Here is a 17,187-nt window from a genome sequence, read left to right on the forward strand (position 1 = left end):
ATTCATTGCATCAAAGAAGCGCAGCTTCATCATGGAAGACAATAGAGCTGCGTGGCTCGTCGGCAAGAAAGTTGTTCCTTTAGAGGTCAAGCCGGCTCCACTAGAAGACCCCGACGACAACCAGGTGCTTGTGAAGAATCACGCCATTGCTGTCAACCCGATTGATGTTAATGTGCAGTACAATGCTCCAAGTTGGATGGAAACCACTTACCCGCGCGTCCTTGGTGTCGATGTCGCTGGGGAAGTCGTAGCTATTGGGCCCAACGTTACACGATTCAAGAAGGGCGATCGCGTACTCGGCAATGCAGTTGGGCAGTATACGAAGCGTGCCACCGCCAATGGCTTTATGTCCTACACCATCTTGCAAACAAACATGGCAAGCCCAATCCCAAGTCACATCCCGTTCGAGGAAGCTGCAGTCATCCCACTGTGCCTTTCGACCGCCGCCGCTGGCCTCTTCCAGAAGGACTTCATGAGCCTGAATCTGCCTACCGAGCCTCCTCGGCAGCCAAACGGGGAGACACTGCTCATCTGGGGCGGTGCAACAAGCGTCGGCTGTAATGCGATTCAGCTCGCCATCGCCGCCGGGTATGAGGTAATTACCACGGCGTCCCCGAAGAATTTTGAGCTCATGAAAAGACTGGGCGCGACTCAAGCCTTTGACTACAACAGCTCTACCGTCATACCCGACCTCATAGCGGCTTTCGAAGGTAGACACAGCGCTGGTACTCTGGATTGTATCGGTCCCGCTGAGAACGGCGCTGGAGCAGCTGTGTTGGAGGTCGTCAGCAAAGTCTCGGCGGGGTCCAAGTTCGTGGCGACTGTGAAGCCGCACCTTCAGATCCCTGATGGAGTTAGCACCAAGCATGTTTACGCTCTATCAATCTACAATAATTTTGTGAGCAAGGGTGTTTACGAGGACTTTCTGCCTCGTGCCTTGGAAGTTGGCACCTTTGTTCCTGCACCGCCACCCCTGATTGCTGGCAGAGGTTTGGAAAGCGTTCAGGTGGGCATTGATATTCTGCGGAAAGGCGTGTCGGCTCAGAAGGTTGTGGTATCCTTGTGAAGTAGAGGTCCTGGGCGTTCAATTGAGTTATTGATATCCAGTATTTTCGACGTCTATATACATATTCAAGTTGGCGGTCCCCCCCCCCCCCCCTTCAAAAAAAAAGGTGTATGTGGAAATGCATCACAGTACGGTCCAGGTGATGGCGTGCACTCATGCTATCAGATGACTCAATGATTTCATGGTCTGTGATATTCTCAAGCAGCTCATAATTTGTCCTTCGACAAACAATGTGTATATATCCATATATCGCCCGGAACGATGGAAAGGGGTTCAGCAGCCATTATGGACACCTCTCAAAGTATCTGACGATCGCCGCACCAGAATTTGCCTAGCTAGAAACTTCACCCTTTGTCTTTTTGTTTCGGTAGAGCCCAAAAATCCGTGCAATCTCAACCCAGAATCCCACAACCTCTTCCTCGTAGCTGGCTTCGTAGACATCGATGGCTGGCGCAACCCAGACGAGGTCCGCCTCCTCAGGCTTGATGAACTTGGTGCGGTGTGTCAACTTCCATCCAAAGTACAGGATAGGTGCAATAAAGACCATCGTATAGTAGGTGAAGAAGGACTTCACATCCCAGTGGCCGGGTAGAAACACGCTGTAGCCGTATACGCACACGATCGTGGTCATAAAGACCAGACCAATCCATCCACAGTAAGGCTGAAATTTCCCATAGTAAGGAAGCTGCCTGCGATCGAGCCCTTGAGCCTGGCAGGCTCTGTAAAAGAAGATGTATGTGGTACAAATGATTATGTAGTTAATCACCTGTGCACCTGTGACGAGATTGACAAACCAGCTCAGCACCTGAGATGTACTGCTAGAAAGGTTGAGGAAGGCCAGGCAAGGGAAGATCATGGTGCAGGCCAATGCATAGACAGGTGCTCCGGCCTTGGTACATTTGCGAAGGAATTTGGGGGCGTGTCCATCAAGGGCCAGTCCGTAGAGGCTACGTGCGCCACAGTACGTGTAAGCATTGCCAGCCGAAAAGATACTGGTAACCAGCAGGGCGTTGGTGATGTGAGGCAGGACGCCAATCCTAAGGTTGTTCATCGCGATAACGTAGGGCGAGGCCGCAGCAGTTCCGGCACCTTCGCCCGCACCATTCAGAATATTCGCCAGGGTTTTGTCGTTATAAGGTATGACGATGCCAACACACAGGGCGCTCCCGATAAAGAACAAACCAAACCGAAAGTACGCTGTCTTGAAGGCCGTCTTCAGGTGTCGTCGAGGCAATTTGGTTTCACCAGCCACCATAGCAACATATTCGGGTCCCACGATTGTGAATACAGCGCTCCACAAAGAAGCCAAGAAGCCTTGGAAGCGGCCTAAGTCACCGGTCGTGATATGCTCGGCAAATGCGCCAGGATCTTTCCAGTATCTGAAGCCATATGCGTCGTGCTTTGGGTTGCCACCGACCATAGTGATAAAGGTAAAACAGAAGACCATGGCAAGCAAAAGGATTTTGCCAGTCGCAAGCCAGAACTCGCATTCACCATACCATTCAACAGCAAATACATTTATACAGCTAAGTGCGATTAGTAAAGCCTTGGGCGAGGCCTCGAGTTGTGGAACAGACTAACAAATAGAGCACGATGGTGACAGCAACCACGGCGGCCACTGGTATATCATCACGCCAGAACGAAAGGACGAGGGTCAATGCCGATATCTCGAAAGGGATCAGGAGCGCTTCATAGATGAAGAAGTTCCAGCCGGCTAAGAATCCAAAAGATTCATCGACCCACTTTCCAGCCATGCGGATAAAAGCACCCGTGACTGGCTGGAAGGAGGCCATTTCAGCCATGCAATTGTTCACGAGGCCCATGATACAGGCATAGAAAGTGTAGGCAAGGAAGAGGCTGCCCGGCCCACCGGCCGCGAGACCTGTGGAGATGCTGACGAAGGTAGCCGTTCCGATGGAACCACCAATGGCAATCAGTTGGATCTGTCGGTTTCCGAGATGGCGCTTGAGCTGGTCTGGATCGGCATTGACAATGTCGCCCACGTGGACACTTCCGTGAGTCTGGGTCGGACCGAGGCTCTTCCCTTTGTCGTCGTTTTTTTCGTAGGTATCCATATCCGTTCCGATGTCTGTGCTGTTCTTGGAGGTAGACATTGACGCGGTGTAACGAGAGTTGCAGACTCTTTTCGACTGTGGAGGTCAGAAGACTGAACTGAAAGTCAATTTGGAACCTGCAGGTACAGTAGGAATGCGTAACAAAAAAAACACCGAAAAAGGGAAAAAAACAAAGAGATAAGGAACAGAATGCTACGTGGCTCGGCCAATCTATAGGCATCCGGAGACGGATCAGAGCCCGATGTTGTGTATCGGCTAAGCCGCAGCTGTCGTCCTGATCTACACTAGACCCCCTGCCATGAATCTGGGGTAGACCGGGCTGGTCCGCGATACGCCTAAGTCCCCGTCGGCTGTGGTATTCTTCTCATATCTACCTGAATAGACTGTGATCGGCTTTACCTCCGTTCATTACTCATATGATCAACTTATCGCCATTGGGCTGCAGTGTCGCTGATAACAAGAGGAGGCGAGGAGGAGTTGAGACAGTGGATAGGTGCAACGTGGACCAACGGAACTAACCTAGACTAGTATTCCAAGTACGATATCGACCAAGCGAGGAGCATGTATTCAGGGCCGTGAACGGGCTCACGCACGTGTTTGTGCTGCCGGAAGTTGTTCAAAGGATAGTTACAATCGCTTCTTGCTCCGATTGCTTGACGATATCGGCGTCATCGACCGGAGGTGTGGGAGCACAAGACGCATGACCACGGCCGTCTCCCACCCGAAACGAAAGCGTATCGCACGCTACCAAGTATTAATCTGTGTTGGCCGTCCCCGCGTTGTTCTCAACAATCGCAAGACTATGAGAGACATCTCCTTCACTGTGATTCCATCTGCTTTGCGTAGAAGCTGAGCATTCACCTCCAATCTCGACCCCGACATTGCTATGAAAAAAATCAACCGCGTCTTTGGATCTTTACGATCTGTGTCAAACCTGGTTGCTGTGCCTCCTCCGGTCTCTGCTCGCCCACCTTTAGCGGCTTTGTCCAATGGTAACCTGCTGAGATCCTTGCTCATCGCTGGAGTCTCGTCCAAGAGGGTTCTGCTTATACCTTGCCTCAAAATCTTATCTTTTCTCTCACAACCGGAACGAGGCTACCTCTTTAACGCCGAAAAGAATCCTATACTTCATGCAATACTCAAGAAGACATTCTACAATCAGTTTTGCGCTGGCGAGACACCATGGGAGACCAAACAATGTGTCCGCCGTCTTAAGGACCTCGGGTTTAGTGGTGTCATTCTTACATATGCTCGCGAGACAGTCTTTGACCATCGTTCCGACAAAGTAGGCATACAAGGTGTTTCAAAGCCTCATAATGCGCGTCTGCCTCATCCTGTCTTTTGCAAGCATATTGAAGAGTGGCGGAATGGAACGCTTGAAACCATGAAGCTGGTTGAGAAGGGAGACTATCTCGCCCTGAAGTAAGTTGGACTGGTAATTCTAAATTCATAATACACATCTAACCACTTGGATATACTCTTATCTCCATTTCATCTACGCACACATGGATCGGATTCTCTTTGACTGACTTTATGTTATAGATTGAGCGGGGCGGGCCCGAGTGTCACTGAAGCCTTCGCCATGGGGCGGCCAGCGCCAGAACAATTCACCGATGCTCTGGAAGAGATCTGCGCTAAGAGCAAGACAAGTTCGATCAGAGTCATTGTTGATGCTGAGTCTCAGCACTTCCAGAAGGGCATCGCTGCAGCCACACTTGAGGCTATGCGCAAGTTCAACCGCGACGGTTCCGCCGTCGTCTACAACACATATCAAGCATACTTGAAGCGCACGCCGGACGTGCTCGCACAGCACCTCGAGGCAGCCAGTAAGGACGGCTTCACTCTCGGCCTCAAGCTGGTCCGCGGCGCCTATATACTCTCTGATGACCGTTCCTTGATTCACGACACCAAGCAGGAAACAGACAATGCATACAACCGCATCGCCAGGGGAGCCCTCCAGCAGCACATTGGTGATTTTGGAGCCGAAGGCCGCAAGCCGTTCCCCTCGGTGAACCTCTTTCTGGCCAGCCACAATAGGGAGAGTGTCCTCGGTGCTCACAGACTGCACCAGGAACGGACAAAGAAGGGCTTGCCTACCGTGCCCGTCGGCTTCGGCCAGCTACACGGAATGTCAGACGAGGTGAGCTTCTCGCTGCTTGCAGAGAGGTCTGGGCCCGAGACAGGCCCAGAGGTCTTCAAGTGCTCTACCTGGGGCAGCATGGGCGAGTGCCTGGGCTACCTGCTTCGGAGAGCGGTTGAGAACCGCGATGCGGTGATACGGACGACCGATGAGTACACAGCACTTAAGTCTGAGGCATGGAGGAGACTCAGATCTGGATCCTCATCTTCGATCTAAGCTAGTCATTCTGTAGCACTCATAAACCCAACGCAGGTTTTCACAACTAGTTCAACACCCTGCGAATGCGATATGTCGCGGAGACAAGTATCATCTGCATGAACAAGATCTCATGTGCAGCTTTGATCACTGCGCCGTCATTTCCATGTCACTAGGATATGTTCTAAGCAAACGCCGACCATGCGTTATCTCTTGGACATGACCGGTTGCGTACCCGAGAATCATGAACTAAAAGTGGGGCACAGCATCGGCTGTGCTTCCGATGCGGCACACGGATGGGCCGATGAAACGCGGATCTCCCGTCGAGATAAGGCTCCCCAGAATAGAGTGATACCGGAAGCGCCCCTTTCTGGTCATTTGCATCTGGGGAAAGGGTTGCATGTGACGTTTCTGCAAGCACCAAGCCCGGGATTATCTGAGATTTACGTCTTGCAGTGCCAAGGCCGGCAAAGTAGTCGTCAAGGTGCAGACAGCAGCGTGCAAGGACGTGTTCTAGGTCAGCCGTGATCAGTCTTTCCGCATACTTCCTCTCTTACAATTCCTCACTTGCGTCACTCAAACCGGATATTGCTCTCCTACGACTCGAAAATGTCATCACTGTGCATATTGGGTTGTGGTATGTTGCTGGTGGCAACCCTCTTTGGCTGGTCACGGACGCTGAGAGTTGCTAATACATGTGCTACCTAGGAAACCTTGGAACAGCTATCCTGACAAGCCTACTTGAGGCCTCTGAGAAGGACAAATCTTCTCTCAAGATCAGCCGATTCACTGCTTGTGTCCGCAGTGAGCAATCCGCGAAACGATTGCGTGACAAGTTCGCTGGGGTTGCCGAGGACCGTCTGAGAATCTTGAGAAATGATAATGCGAATGCGGTCAAGGACTCTGATGTGGTCCTGGTGGGAGCCGATCCAGCCGACGTCCGCGAGCTTCTGACGCAATCTCGCCTTGAGAGCATCTCTCTCAAGGGAAAACTGTTCATAAGCATCGTCGCAGGCTGGACCACACAGGAACTTGAGGCGGCCCTCCCTGATGGTGCTACCACCGGGCCAGAGAGGGCTCACGTTGTACGCACATTACCTAACATCGCGGCCACTGTTGGCCAGTCTATAACTGCAATTGAGGCGCCCGATCCGAGTCTGCCTCCAGAGTTCCTTGAGGTCACGCACTCGATCTTCAATCACATAGGCAAGGCAGTACAACTGCCTCCGAGGCTCCTGGATGCATTCACCGCGGTTGGAGGATCCACGCCTGCGTTCTTCGCCGTCATTGTCGACGCGTTGATAGACTCCTCAGTTGCTGTAGGCGTACCGAGGAAAGAGGCTACAGACATTATTGTGCAGTCAATGCTTGGAACAGCGACTCTCTTGCAAAGTGGGATCCACCCAAGTATCCTCAGAGATCAAGGTACCTCCCCCGAGGGATGTACAATAGGTGGGCTTATGGTGCTTGAGGAGGCCGGAGTACGAGGTCACATTGGTCGGGGTCTTCGTGAAGCTGTCACTATTGCTCGACTAATGGGCAAGGATCCCCATGTGAATGATACTAGGCACTAGAAATGAATAGGAACTGGTGCCGCAGGACCAAAACAATCACTTCATATCAACTGCGCTGAATGCTTAAATGGTAACTTTATATCGCGAAGAATAGCCCTGTTGCCTAAAGAAGATTGGCTTGGCGTCATGATAATTCTCCATCAAACGAGGCTCTATTTTACATTCGACTCCCAATGCGTCTCGAATCACGGAGAGGTAAGCTTTCTTCGATCCGCGCACACGCCTCCGTGCCTTTGCGAACCGCATCCTTGGTCGACTCCCCTGGTGGGACATACGGTGTCCTAGGTCGCAATTTTCTCTCCGCATCCTTGATGCCGGCGTAAGCAGCACTGCGGATGGCGGCAGCATACTTGGTCGCGCCAATTCCCTCCTTGATCTGTTGCTCCGCCAGCGCAGCCGTCTGGTGGATTCTCAATGCCTCGTCGTATTTGCCCTCACGGTAGAGGTCGTAGATCCTAGCGATCGTCTTGGGAAAGACGTTCGCGAAGGCCGCGATGCAACCGACGGAGCCGGAGCTCAGTCCGCCTATGATGAAGTCGGACTGACCACCAAAAGTTGCGAATTTAGGGAGGGCAGCCGCGAGCCGGGTGGTCTTGGCCACGGATCCACAAGTGAGTTTGACCCCGACGATGTTGTTGTGTTTCTTGGCAAGCTTGGTGATGAGTTCTGACGAAAGGTCAACGCCATTGCAAACTCCCGGGAAGTTATAAATGATAACAGGCAATTTGCTGCCCTTGGATATGTCGGCGTAGAATTTCTCAATGACTACTTGTGTTGTGGCCTTCCCAAAATAGCCGGGAGGTAGTACCAGGACGCAGTCGGCACCCGCCTGTGCTGCATCGTCGATGTGTTCAAGCACCTGCTTGGTCGAATGTGCTCCAGTGCCAGCCATGATCGGGAAATCGGGGCCAATTGCCTTGCGGGCAGTAGCAATAAGCGTTTTACGCTCTTCACGAGTTAAGAGGAAGGCCTCAGCATTTGTGCCGAGGATGACCAGGCCGGCCAGCCCAGTCTTGGAAAGATAGGCATAATATTTGGCCTGTGCTTCCAGGTCTAGCTCGTCTGTATCTGGGTCAAAGAAGGTGACGGCCGGGCACCACACGCCTCCCGGAGGAACACTGGCGACCATGGTTTCGTCTTTCACTGGCCTTTGCCTTGATGATAATAGATTATACAACAAATAGGCGGATTGGAATTTTTGAATTGCTTTGAAAAACGATCAATTCGTAGTGCCCAGAAACATATCACTTGACATTCCGCAAGTATTTCAACTAATTAAATCATTCCCTCCTCGGCATTCGCGACTCAGAATGTTACCATCCGTAATTCTGCCATCCTATATCACCACTGCAGTTGAGCACTCCGATATCTTTCCGAGTATCTCAAACCTAGAAGAAAATAGTGCATTGAGCATCGGATGGGCCGTCCTTGCGCTAATGCGTGTCAGTGCATGACCGGAAGCCCCACGGCGTACACGACATGCCGGTAAATGGGCCGGTGCAGACGACTTGATAATTGCATATTCTACTCATTATAACGGGGCTGCACACGGCTCGGGCCTAGATCCGGGGACCTGCCACTCCGTTTTTCAAAATTTGGTACTATCACAAGACCGCCTCTCTCATGGTATCACATAGGTCTCAATCTGCCGGCCCCGGTCTCCGACAGCGGGACATGATACTTGAGCAAGGGCGAGTTTCCGATGGATGCGACTCGCTCTGCGGGCCAACTCTTTACATCCGTTACATACTTTAACATTCTTCCCCAAGCCTCCTGATCAGGCGAGGTAGTAATAACATTGACAACTTGAGTTTTGGCACGCACAGAAGAGTATGAACAGACTAGCAGCACCAAGCCGGTTGGCGAGACACTCAGTCCGCAACGCCCTCCAGAGTGCAGCTGCAAGCCGAGGGAAGACAACTGTCCCGTTCAGACTGCCAGCTGCGCGAAATGAGCCAAATGTAGGTTCTTTAATCATCCGGCACGACAATGTTGGAATGAATTGCTGATGCTGTTGATTAGCCCGAGTACAGAAGAGGCTCACCTGAGCGTAAGCAGCTCGAGGAGACGCTGGCAAAGCTCAAGTCTCAAATCCCGCTGAAAAGCGAAATCTTCATCAATGGCAAGGTCCAGGCAGAGTCTGCATCAGAAGATCAGCCCCTCCCTAGCGAGCATGCCACCACATTCACCAACTTCCCCTTGGCGACCAAGGGGCAGGTCTCCAACGCTATTGAGTCAGCGTTGAAGGCCAAGAAGTCGTGGGAGCAGACGCCCTTCGTCGATCGTGCCGCCATCTTTCTGAAAGCCGCCGAGCTCGTTTCCAAAAAGTACCGGTATGAGCTCATCGCGGCGACTATGCTCGGCCAGGGCAAGAACATCTGGCAGGGTGAGGTCGACGCCGCTGCTGAGCTGGCTGACTTCTTTCGGCTCAACTGTAACTATGCTGCTGAGCTGCTCGAGAGGCAGCATGACCGTGGGAGCGACGGCATGTGGACCCGGTTAGATTACCGGCCACTTGAGGGGTTCGTCTATGCCATCTCGCCCTTCAACTTCACGGCCATCGGTGGCAACCTGATTTCTGGGCCTGCGTTGATGGGCAATGTTGTGCTCTGGAAGCCTTCAGCGTCCAATATTTACGCCAGCACAATTGTCTATAAGATCCTCTTGGAGGCCGGTCTGCCTCCAGATGTGATCCAATTTGTCCCCGGCGATGCTGAGGAAATCACATCGACTGTTCTATCTCATCGGGAGTTTGCTGGGTTGAACTTCGTCGGCTCCTCTGACGTCTTCCGTTCCATTTACGCCAAGATCGGCGAGGGCATTGGCAAGAGGCAGTATCGGGACTTCCCCCGGGTTGTCGGTGAGACCAGCGGCAAAAACTTTACTCTCATCCACCCCTCAGCCGACATCACCAGCGCCGTCAACCACACAATCCGTGGTTCCTTTGAATACCAGGGCCAGAAGTGCTCAGCAACCTCTCGTCTCTATCTTCCTGAGTCAAGATCCAAAGAGTTCCTCAGTGGTCTCCAGTCCAAGATCGCCGAGATTACTATCGGCAGCCCAGACAAGGACCTATCAGCCTTCATGGGCCCTGTCATTCATCGTCGGTCGTTCGATAAGATCAAGTCCATCATCGACGCCAGCAACAAGGACCCTTCACTCAAGCTCCTGGCCGGTGGCAAGTATGATGACTCGGTGGGCTACTACGTCGAGCCCACCGTCTACCTCGCAGACTCGCCAACACATCGGCTGTTTGACGAGGAGATTTTTGGCCCTGTGCTGGCCATCCACACCTACCCAGACAACCAGTGGAGCTCCGTCCTGGAGCAAGTCGACAAGAGTGGCGGTGGCTTTGCTCTGACTGGTGCCGTGTTTGCCAATGACCGTGCCGCCCTGAGAGAGGCGGAGGATACCCTGCGGTACTCGGCCGGTAACCTGTATCTCAGTAAGTCCAGTTCTTCAACATAATTCTTCCCCCTTGTAAAACGCCCGATTTGATTGCTAACAATGAATCTCTCCCAGACTGCAAGACCACTGCAGCTCTCATCGGCCAGCAGTCTTTCGGTGGCAGCAGGGCAAGTGGGACCAACGACAAGGCAGGCAGCTCAAATGTGTTGTTGCGTTTCACCAGCCCCCGTCTGATCAAGGAGGAGTTCTTTGGGCAGACAGGTTTCAAGTACCCCAGCAACGAGTAGATATGTGCTTGGTTGATACATGATTCTGTACCATTAATCAATCTCATGAAATGAACATAAGCGCATGTCCTTTGAAAACGGCGAGTATGTGTAAGCCAGCGGCGAAGACAGGTAGATTTGGTCAATGAACCATGACGGGGCATTAAGCCTGCTTAAGCCTATTGGCTCTTGAGTCCGAATAACTTTTAGACGGTCCTTCTGAAAGCTTTTAGTGTGGTCAAATTGACATAAATGCCTATGTGACTAGAAGTGAATTTGCCATTCGCTATGAGTCTGTGTGTAGAAATTCCGTACCTATCCAGCATCCCTAGCCCCTCGGGCTGTACTTGCCTATTCGTGTAGTAAATTTTCGAGCTAATTGCATGGACCCCTGTGAAGCTCATCTTGAGGATGCGGTAAGCGATACTATCTATCCATTGAGCCCCTCACTGAAGCAGTGAAGTGAGTAGAATCATCAAAGTAGATGGCAAATGAGTGACGGCCTGGCCTTATGCACCGATGAATCTATTGTCAGCGGCAGAATCTGAATCATCATTCTTCTGTCACCATATTTGGCGCTGTAGCCATCTTGGACGGTCTATAATCTATGAACCTTGCCAAGCCCGAAATTTAAAAGACTCACCACCTGTGCTCCATCATGCTTTTACGAACATTTCGGAGGGGAGACCACATATGAGTGTATGGGACCAAACTAGTCTTACGCCTACTAATGGTATCACGAAGCACCATGGCTCTGAAAACCCAGCTTATCCCCAGCTATGATTGACATTCCCTGAGAAAGTCATTCAGCTGTTAATTGCGCCCGCCCGTCATGGTGCTTGCTCATCCCAAGCACCGCCGGCTTTCAGAGAGGAACGCAAATGATTGTTGAAGATGACTCCGAATCCAAATGCCGGGACCAGTCGGAAAGCACGCATGACCGTGGTCGAAGCCAATTTCTCCCGCGTCTTCGCGGCTCGACCCGCGAACCCGAGGCGCCCCGGCCGGTTGTATATGTCCAAGGCGAGGAGGTGCACAGGTGTGGCCACGACCTGCGTCAGGGCAGGGACGATCAACTGGGCGGCCGACGCCTTGGCTTTCTCGGTGCGGGCCAGGGCGTCGGGGATGATAGCCGACACCTGGGGCGCGAGGGCAAAGGAGCCAAAGACAGTAATAATATCGCGCAGGAGGAAAGCCCCCGTCGCCGAGAGGGGCACCTTCCGAGCTCCACCGATCTGGGGCGAGGCAGCTTTGGGGCTCCCGGCTCCTGTTTGCGCTGATGCTGCGACGCGTGATGTTTTGGTCGTCGTTGTCTGCGCCGCGGGCTCCTGGAGCGTGCTAAAGAACTGCGAGAAGCGGACGTCCTTCCAGACGCCGAGGGGTGTGTTGACTATGAACACGGCCGAGGAGACGATAGTCCCGGTCAGCGCCTTCTCGATTGCGAAATACTTTTCAGACACCGTCTCTGTCACGTTGGCCGTGAAATAAGTTGCTGCGTACAGAGTCCACACTACAAAGACGGGCTTAGTCGCGAAGAAGCGGCGTGGATTGATGAACGGGCAGAGGAGATGCTTTGCCAGCGTTTTAAGCAACGGGCTTGATGTTGACACACTCTCAACCACAGACCTATAAAGCCGGTCAGCCTATGTCTTGTTCGAATTCCAGGCCTTGGTACTGGACCGACGTACGGGAATTTTAGGCTCACCTGTCTGTAGCTGTAATGATGGGGGCAATAATAGCGGCTGATGTTATTGCGGCTATAGTATCCGCCACCATATGACGCTGAAAGCAGATGTCTTCATGGCCGTTTGAGGGGCTGATGTTCCTCGACTCTTTTTCCATGTTACTGGAGGACGAAGCTGCTCACGATCAGCAGCGGCTTCTTTATGCTAGCCGCAGAGGACTGAGACGAATAAGACCGTCCACGGCCAGCGCTGCTCACTACCAAAGGGGAAAAGACTAACATCACATGCTCAATATTTGTGCTCAGTCTCCAACGGGGTCCTCTGCTTCTCTGCACTAGACATAATGCGGACATTTACTCTGCTTGTGTTGTGATGGGCCGACGTTGGCCGCTCGGTTTATCGCATCTCGGAATGGCTTCCGAGACACCAGCATGGCCCACATGCAAGCCCCGTCGGCCGGAGTGTGGGTGGGTCCTGACTCGGACACCGGAACCCAGGCACGGGAGAGCGGCCCGCGATCATGTGTTGGCGATAGCGGAAGACGACATGCACGAAGTTGTTATCTAGAACAAATCGGCACAAATGCTGCTTCTGAGGGCGTCGTCACACCACTCACTGTACTGCTTTTCTTCTGGATAAACCAAGGTCCAGCTTTTGGCATGAACTGCACATTCTCCCAGCCTTTACTTGTACGGCCAGCACCAGGGCAATACCGCATTTGAATTTCTAGTTGAATAGGAAGCCTGCATAATCGTTGCCATATATTAAGACTGAATATAGTTTAGACGCTCGAAAACATCAATATTCAAGCATGGGCATTTCGAAGGAGGACCACATACTCATCGTCGGTGCCGGAGCCTTCGGCCTGTCAACCGCTCTCCACCTCACACAGAATGGCTACACCAACATCACAGTGCTCGAGCAGGATGACGAGGTGCCGTCGAGATATTCGGCCGCCAATGATCTGAACAAAATCATGCGAGCTGAGTATGAGGACCCGTGGTATACTGACCTCACCATGGTCAGTGACTTGCTTTCTCTTCCACATCACAAGCCAAAATACCCATCTGCCTTGGACTCCTACCAGACCTGATCTATGCTCACGATACCATGACATCTAGGAAGCTGCAGCGGCCTGGAAAACACCTCTCTTTGCTCCCTACTACCACAGAGTCGGGTTCCTGCATTGCGCCTCGGGCAAGGCGGAGAAGAGGGCAGTCGACACGCTGAACCGTTTCCGCGCGGCCGCGGAGAGGCACCCGAAACTTTCCCGTTTCGTCGTGCCTCTCGACTCGCAGGCCGACATTCAGGACCAGGCATGGCAGCTCGTGGGGCCGCTGCCCGGGTGGAAGGGCTATCTGAACCGGTACGACGGTTACACGCACTCGGCGGACGCACTACGGGCGGTGCACCGGGCCACGCAGGCGAAGGGCGTACGCTTCGTGCTGGGGCGCACCACGGGCGCGGCGCAGGAGATCTTGTACGACGGGCAGGGACGTGCCACCGGCGTGCGGACCAGGGACGGCCGGGTGCACGCCGCCGCGCTGGTGATCGTGGCCGCCGGCGCTGTGGCGTCTAGGCTGGTGCCGGGCGCGGGGGGCTTCGTGCACGCCAAGTCGTGGGCCGTCGCGCACATCCAGCTGACGCCCGAGGAGTCGGCGGCCCTGCGCGGCATCCCCGTCGTCTACGCGCGCGACCTGGGCTTCTTCTTCGAGCCGGATCCTGCCACCAACCTGCTCAAGCTCTGCCCCATGGGCGCCGGCATCGTCAACACTGACCGCGCCACCGGCGTGTCGCTACCGCCAGCGGCGCGCGAAGCCAGCTTGGGCTTCCTGCCCGCCGGGGACGTTGTCAAGCTGCGCGAGCTGCTGCGCCAGACCCTGCCTGCGCTGGCCGATCGGCCGTTTGTCCAGACATCACTGTGCTGGTTCGCCGACACCGCGGACTCGGACTTTGTCGTCGACTACGTGCCCGGCTCGTCGCGCTCCGTTGTCCTGCTCTCTGGCGACTCGGGCCATGGCTTCAAGATGTTCCCCATAGTCGGCAAGTGGATTACAGAGCTTCTGGCGTCGCCTGGCGGTCAGACCAATGCTCGATGGCGGTGGAAGGAGACGCCTAAGGCCGGGCAGGACTGGGGAAGCGCTGTGAGCTGGCGGGTGGGGACGACAACCGAGTATGCGGACATCAAGAGGGCAGGCAAAGAGAGTAGGCTGTGATGGCACAGATCTCCTTGTAACATACCTGGGGACTTCGTAACTGGGGAGGCACCGCTGTGGATAGTGCGTGAATGTCTAGATCCTACCAGATACTATTGTCCACTATAGCGCGATCTATCCATTCCGCATCCTCGTCCTGGATAGAACTAGCAATGGCCAGTATGTGATCCGCCCATAGGTCATCACCGCCTCCGATAGTGGTAGTAGGCACATCGAGTGGACCCGGTTGAGGCATAGGATACAGACCCGGATTGTTAAGAGTATTACTGGCTGCCTCTGGATGGAATATGCTGCCATGAAATGAGGGACCCCCAACATTCCCGGCGGGAGCGGAACCAACCGAAGAACGCGCGGGCTTGATGCTTGTGTCATCCGAGATTGCTGCCAACATCTTGTCCAGCTGTTGGATCTCTGACTTACGCCAGCTGGAAATCAGGTTGCCGCTTGATTCGATGTCCTCCAGCAATGCCAGGCATCTCCGCACCCATGGGTCGCGGTCTACAAGGAGGCTCTTGTCGACAGCTGCCCCGACGAGTAAAACTGTAGACGAGACGTATAGGGGGTCAAGGTCTAGTGAGAGAAATGTTTCTGCGGCTTAATGAGTACATTGGTTTCCAGACGCAATTTGGGGGGTCAACGTGACGCTTCACTTACCGAGAAGACCCTGTGCCTGCAGGCTCTCTAGGATTATAATGATCTGTTGAGCGGCCTCCATACAAACTTGCAGCACGGTGCTGAAGCGGTCTGGTATGGAAGGCTTTGAGCCCATCGGCGACTCAAGCCTTATTTTCAGGCAACAAAAGGCTAGGGGTCGCGTTGCCAGTACAATACACTACATGGGCGCAGGTGTGTTGGTCAGTGATATTATACGGGCGATAAGGCCTGAGCATATCTCCTACCTGGTGATAAAGAAGATGAAGCGATGCCGACATCCTCGATACTCCGTCGCCAGACTGATCTAGCCTTAACGGTAGAGCCTGTGTGAGCTCACTCGCCAAGACTGCTGTATTTTCCAGTGCCGCCTTGGTGCTGATTAGGAAATTCTTATTTGGCCTGCCATTCACGCCATACACAGCTGGAGCAGGGAGTCCCGTCAGTTAGTCAACCAGTCAATCAATTACGCAGGTAAATACAGTGAGGAACAAAACAGAATGTCGTGTACTAGAACGGGAAGGCTTACTGTTGTTGACTTCGGCAATCAAACGGGCCAGCTTAATGTGCAGGTCAAGAGAGGCTGTCCGTTGGGCAGAGCCTTGAAATGCTGGTAGGCAGCAGTGGACATCACCGTCTTGGATGGACTGGGGCAGTCCCATCAAACTGGTCATTTGCCGATCTAAAATATACACAGTCCACCAGATTTTGCGACACCTTTGTACGTGAGCTTCTCCAAGGTGAGCTACCGGCATATCCGTATGCATCCCATAGGCAAGAGCGGTACGCATGGCTTGGCCAATCTGAGATACTTGTCAGCTTTGAGATGGGTAGCTGAAAGACTTGCGAGCAGAGACGTACAAAAAGATGTGCGGCATTGCGATGGTCAACAGACTGAAGATAAAGCGCTACGCAGCACAACATTTCGGTCGCGACAACTGGATCCTGGCAGAGCATGTGTGGAGGCGGGAGGATCTGCATGGCTTTGAGAAAGAAGTCTGCACCACATGGTCTTTTCCCAAGGGGCTTTTTCATGACGAATATTTTCCCGAAAGCCAGGACGAGTAGGAAATGAATGTACCACAGACCCGCCTTTTCGCGCGCGACACGGCGGTTGGGTTCGGCATAGAATTGCTGGAGGCGCCGATGGAAATCGTCATCGTCAAACAGGTGAAATATCTGACCACAGTGGAATTTGACTGCGTTGATGAGATATTCGGAGTAGTCGAGACTCGGCAAGGCTAGGGGCGGTGTGTCCTTGTCCACCGACTCTAAACTCGAGCCAAGCTGACCATCACTTTTCCATCCCAGGTCGTAGGCACTACCATCGAAAAGCAGCATACTGGGTGGCAGGGGAGCTTGGTGTAGATACTCGTACGCCATCTGGAGTAGTTTGCCGGAGAAGGACCAATTTGACGTTGTGCCAAGGTAAACTATTGCGGGAACGTCAGCATGGCAGGACAGGAAGACGACTTGATAGAGCAGAAACAGACATGTCCTTCCATCCGTTGCGGACATAAACGTAGACGGTGAGGCAGCAAGTGGGTTTGTGATGCTTGTCTGATTCGGCCCTTGGTCCTCGGAGGAGGTCACCTGGCCGACTTCATTCAGGTTGGCCTGGGAATCACCTACATAGCCGGCAGTGGAACAAGTTAGTCTCTGGATCGGATCACTCGCTGAACGTGTCTTGGTCAACAAACCATCTTCAAAGACAGCATCATCCCCTTGAGCTGAGACAGACAGAGCCGACACGCTGCCCTCGGCCGCGGGATAGGCGGAAGTACCGAGGGGCACACTGCCTTCGGCTGGGGGCGGCGAGGGTGGGTGGTGCTCAAGGCGGCCACTCCTCCGTTGTAGGTCCAGGAGGTACCTGGAAGACCTCATTCAGCACGCCCAAGGTTGCAAGAGACT

General features: G+C 53.4%; 9 protein-coding genes across 9 annotated transcripts; 5 read left to right on the plus strand and 4 right to left on the minus strand.

Annotated features, from left to right (window-relative positions):
- Nucleotides 1–31: 31 nt before the first annotated feature.
- J7T55_013172 (GroES-like protein) lies at nt 32–1,066 on the plus strand (the record flags this gene model as incomplete). The annotated part of the gene is made up of 1 exon (XM_053141835.1): nt 32–1,066. One exon carries the CDS (start codon nt 32–34, stop codon nt 1,064–1,066), a length of 1,035 nt encoding a protein of 344 aa, XP_052995517.1.
- Nucleotides 1,067–1,397: 331 nt separating this feature from the next.
- Nucleotides 1,398–3,180, minus strand: J7T55_013173 (uncharacterized protein; the record flags this gene model as incomplete). The annotated part of the gene is made up of 2 exons (XM_053141836.1): nt 1,398–2,592; nt 2,648–3,180. The coding sequence occupies 2 exons, from the start codon at nt 3,178–3,180 to the stop codon at nt 1,398–1,400; spliced, it is 1,728 nt and encodes a 575-aa protein (XP_052995518.1).
- Nucleotides 3,181–4,027: 847 nt separating this feature from the next.
- J7T55_013174 (proline oxidase) lies at nt 4,028–5,497 on the plus strand (the record flags this gene model as incomplete). The annotated part of the gene is made up of 2 exons (XM_053141837.1): nt 4,028–4,563; nt 4,684–5,497. The coding sequence occupies 2 exons, from the start codon at nt 4,028–4,030 to the stop codon at nt 5,495–5,497; spliced, it is 1,350 nt and encodes a 449-aa protein (XP_052995519.1).
- Nucleotides 5,498–6,085: 588 nt separating this feature from the next.
- Nucleotides 6,086–7,050, plus strand: J7T55_013175 (uncharacterized protein; the record flags this gene model as incomplete). The annotated part of the gene is made up of 2 exons (XM_053141838.1): nt 6,086–6,113; nt 6,185–7,050. 2 exons carry the CDS (start codon nt 6,086–6,088, stop codon nt 7,048–7,050), a joined length of 894 nt encoding a protein of 297 aa, XP_052995520.1.
- Nucleotides 7,051–7,207: 157 nt separating this feature from the next.
- On the minus strand, nt 7,208–8,179 carry J7T55_013176 (uncharacterized protein; the record flags this gene model as incomplete). The annotated part of the gene is made up of 1 exon (XM_053141839.1): nt 7,208–8,179. One exon carries the CDS (start codon nt 8,177–8,179, stop codon nt 7,208–7,210), a length of 972 nt encoding a protein of 323 aa, XP_052995521.1.
- A 703-nt stretch (nt 8,180–8,882) lies between these two features.
- Nucleotides 8,883–10,745, plus strand: J7T55_013177 (uncharacterized protein; the record flags this gene model as incomplete). Its single annotated transcript, XM_053141840.1, has 3 exons — nt 8,883–9,011; nt 9,073–10,495; nt 10,573–10,745. 3 exons carry the CDS (start codon nt 8,883–8,885, stop codon nt 10,743–10,745), a joined length of 1,725 nt encoding a protein of 574 aa, XP_052995522.1.
- Nucleotides 10,746–11,554: 809 nt separating this feature from the next.
- On the minus strand, nt 11,555–12,566 carry J7T55_013178 (uncharacterized protein; the record flags this gene model as incomplete). Its single annotated transcript, XM_053141842.1, has 2 exons — nt 11,555–12,350; nt 12,430–12,566. 2 exons carry the CDS (start codon nt 12,564–12,566, stop codon nt 11,555–11,557), a joined length of 933 nt encoding a protein of 310 aa, XP_052995523.1.
- A 654-nt stretch (nt 12,567–13,220) lies between these two features.
- Nucleotides 13,221–14,625, plus strand: J7T55_013179 (sarcosine oxidase; the record flags this gene model as incomplete). Its single annotated transcript, XM_053141843.1, has 2 exons — nt 13,221–13,430; nt 13,531–14,625. 2 exons carry the CDS (start codon nt 13,221–13,223, stop codon nt 14,623–14,625), a joined length of 1,305 nt encoding a protein of 434 aa, XP_052995524.1.
- Nucleotides 14,626–14,707: 82 nt separating this feature from the next.
- Nucleotides 14,708–17,160, minus strand: J7T55_013180 (uncharacterized protein; the record flags this gene model as incomplete). The annotated part of the gene is made up of 8 exons (XM_053141844.1): nt 14,708–15,195; nt 15,280–15,429; nt 15,617–15,700; nt 15,806–15,923; nt 16,026–16,079; nt 16,138–16,709; nt 16,770–16,904; nt 16,977–17,160. 8 exons carry the CDS (start codon nt 17,158–17,160, stop codon nt 14,708–14,710), a joined length of 1,785 nt encoding a protein of 594 aa, XP_052995525.1.
- Between the last annotated feature and the right edge of the window lie 27 nt (nt 17,161–17,187).

The sequence above is a fragment of the Diaporthe amygdali genome (assembly GCF_026229845.1).
Source record: "Diaporthe amygdali strain CAA958 chromosome Unknown NODE_9_length_1275696_cov_64_842800, whole genome shotgun sequence".
In the NCBI taxonomy this organism is placed as follows: domain Eukaryota; kingdom Fungi; phylum Ascomycota; class Sordariomycetes; order Diaporthales; family Diaporthaceae; genus Diaporthe; species Diaporthe amygdali.